General features: G+C 36.7%; 1 protein-coding gene across 1 annotated transcript in view; it reads right to left on the bottom strand.

Annotated features, from left to right (window-relative positions):
* Positions 1 to 104: 104 nt before the first annotated feature.
* LOC106874694 (ubiquitin-like protein 3) overlaps positions 105 to 1,930 on the bottom strand; it is a 79,859-nt gene continuing 78,033 nt past the window's right edge. The window contains exon 5 of the mRNA XM_014922503.2: positions 105 to 554. Within this exon, the coding sequence (XP_014777989.1) occupies positions 493 to 554 (62 nt within the window). The 3' untranslated portion in view covers positions 105 to 492. The remainder of the gene's footprint in view (positions 555 to 1,930) is intronic.

Genomic DNA, 1,930 nt, shown 5'->3' with positions numbered 1-1,930 from the left:
ATATATATATATATATATATATATATATTATTTATATATATCTTTAAAGGGACATTGGATTATTTATTTTTTTCTCCAAACATCTCAGCTGCTGCAATTCTCAGTCACCACACTTCCCGTATTTCCATCATTCCCTTCTATCATGAGGCAATACAAATACATCAATGCTGGTTCTTCACAGAAAACTAAATCCTTTTCTTTTCTTTTTTTTTTTTTTTAGTCTTGGAAAGAATGTGTTCATAAGAGTCACAAGTTCGGGAGAACGAAGAATTTGAATAACTAAAGTATTCTCAGTCATCAGATATGCTTGCTTCACAATTTAAATGTTTCCTCATGCAGTTCCTTGCTTTTGATTTCTGGTGTATGGTGATAGTGTATTCCAATAAGAAAAATGAATATCATCCCCAGTCCCTGACTAACCAAGCTGGTGCTAATAAGTCAATGATGACTGTTTTCATTTTTCCAGTTTTTTTACCAACCAATATGGTTTGGTCAAAGTATAATACAACAGTTACTACATGCACTTTCTCCATTTTTATCCTTTTTCAATTGTCCTGCAAAAACAATAAAAAACAAAAATATTATAATAATGATATATACAGAAACGTACATATATACACATAGAAATATGTATGCACACAAAGACATATTTTACCCTCTCTTACATACACAACTTTATGACAAGATAGGACCAAATACAGACGGCTCTTTGGTAAGGTGTAGCACTCAACAGATGGTTTTAAAAGTAGCATTATGAATGCATGGTTTTAGAGAAAAAACAAAAAAATCATCCACTGACTAGTAGAGTCACTCACATGATGCTTGGAAGAGTAACGTCTGTGAGATCAATGGCCAAGGGTACTATGTTTTCAAAGTGTATCATTGCTAGCATCTATGGCCCAGGCAGCTAAGTACATTATTTGCCAATGCTAAACCGTAGTAAAGTTGACCTAATGTTGTTTTAACACCGCAGAATTTTTATTAACTTCTAATTTCCAGCAGTTATGGAAGGAGGAAGGGAAAGAAATAAATAGAGTAAACAGATCCCTTTGAGCATCAGTTTCATACCAACAAGTTCAAAAGACAGCAATGAAACTAGAAGTCTGCATCAAAAAGAATATCTCTTGAAAATGGCATTTCTTAAATTATGTTTTAACCATTCTTACTACAGAGACACAGGCATGGCTGTACAGAAAGAAGTTTGCTTCTTGACACACATAAGTTTTGGGTTCAGTCCCACTGTGTTCCAATTTTGGGAAAATGTTTCCTACTATAAGCACTTGGCCGACCAAAGCTTTCTGAGTAGAGTTAGTAGATGGAAACTGAGAGAAGCCTGTAACACGTGTGTGTGTGTTACTGTCTCCTTGCCATGACAGTGCGTGCTATTTGTAAATGAGCGTCACCGTCATGCAAATGGTGCTATTCGCTTCCAGTCTTGTGTCTGGTCATGATGAAATATTACCATGCCAGGAAACAAGTGAGGGTTGATGACAGGAAGGGCATCTATCTAAAAAAATCTACCTTAAAAATTTCTGTCCAACCGATGTGAGTATGGAAAAGTGGACATTATGATGATGGTATTCCAATACATATTATTTTTAGGCTGTAAACATCTCTATTTTTACATAAAATCCCAAGGGTTACATCAACTTAAGAATGCAGCATCATCATCATCATCATTATCCTTTAACATCCATTTTCCATTCTGGCATGGGTTGAACAGTTCATCCAGAGTTGGCAAGCTGGAGAGCTGCACCAGGTTTCAGTCTGACTTGGCCTGGTTTCTACAGCTGGATGCCCTTCCTAATGCCAACCACTTAATAGTGTGTGCTGAGTGCTAGAGTTGGCAAGCTGGAGAGCTGCACCAGGTTCCAGTCTGATTTGGCCCCTTTTCTACAGCTGGATGCCCTTCCTAATGCCAACCACTTTA

The sequence above is a fragment of the Octopus bimaculoides genome, chromosome 16 (genome assembly GCF_001194135.2).
Source record: "Octopus bimaculoides isolate UCB-OBI-ISO-001 chromosome 16, ASM119413v2, whole genome shotgun sequence".
Classification (NCBI taxonomy): domain Eukaryota; kingdom Metazoa; phylum Mollusca; class Cephalopoda; order Octopoda; family Octopodidae; genus Octopus; species Octopus bimaculoides.
Note: the sequence above shows the minus strand (reverse complement) of the source record. Positions and strands in the feature narration are given on the sequence as shown.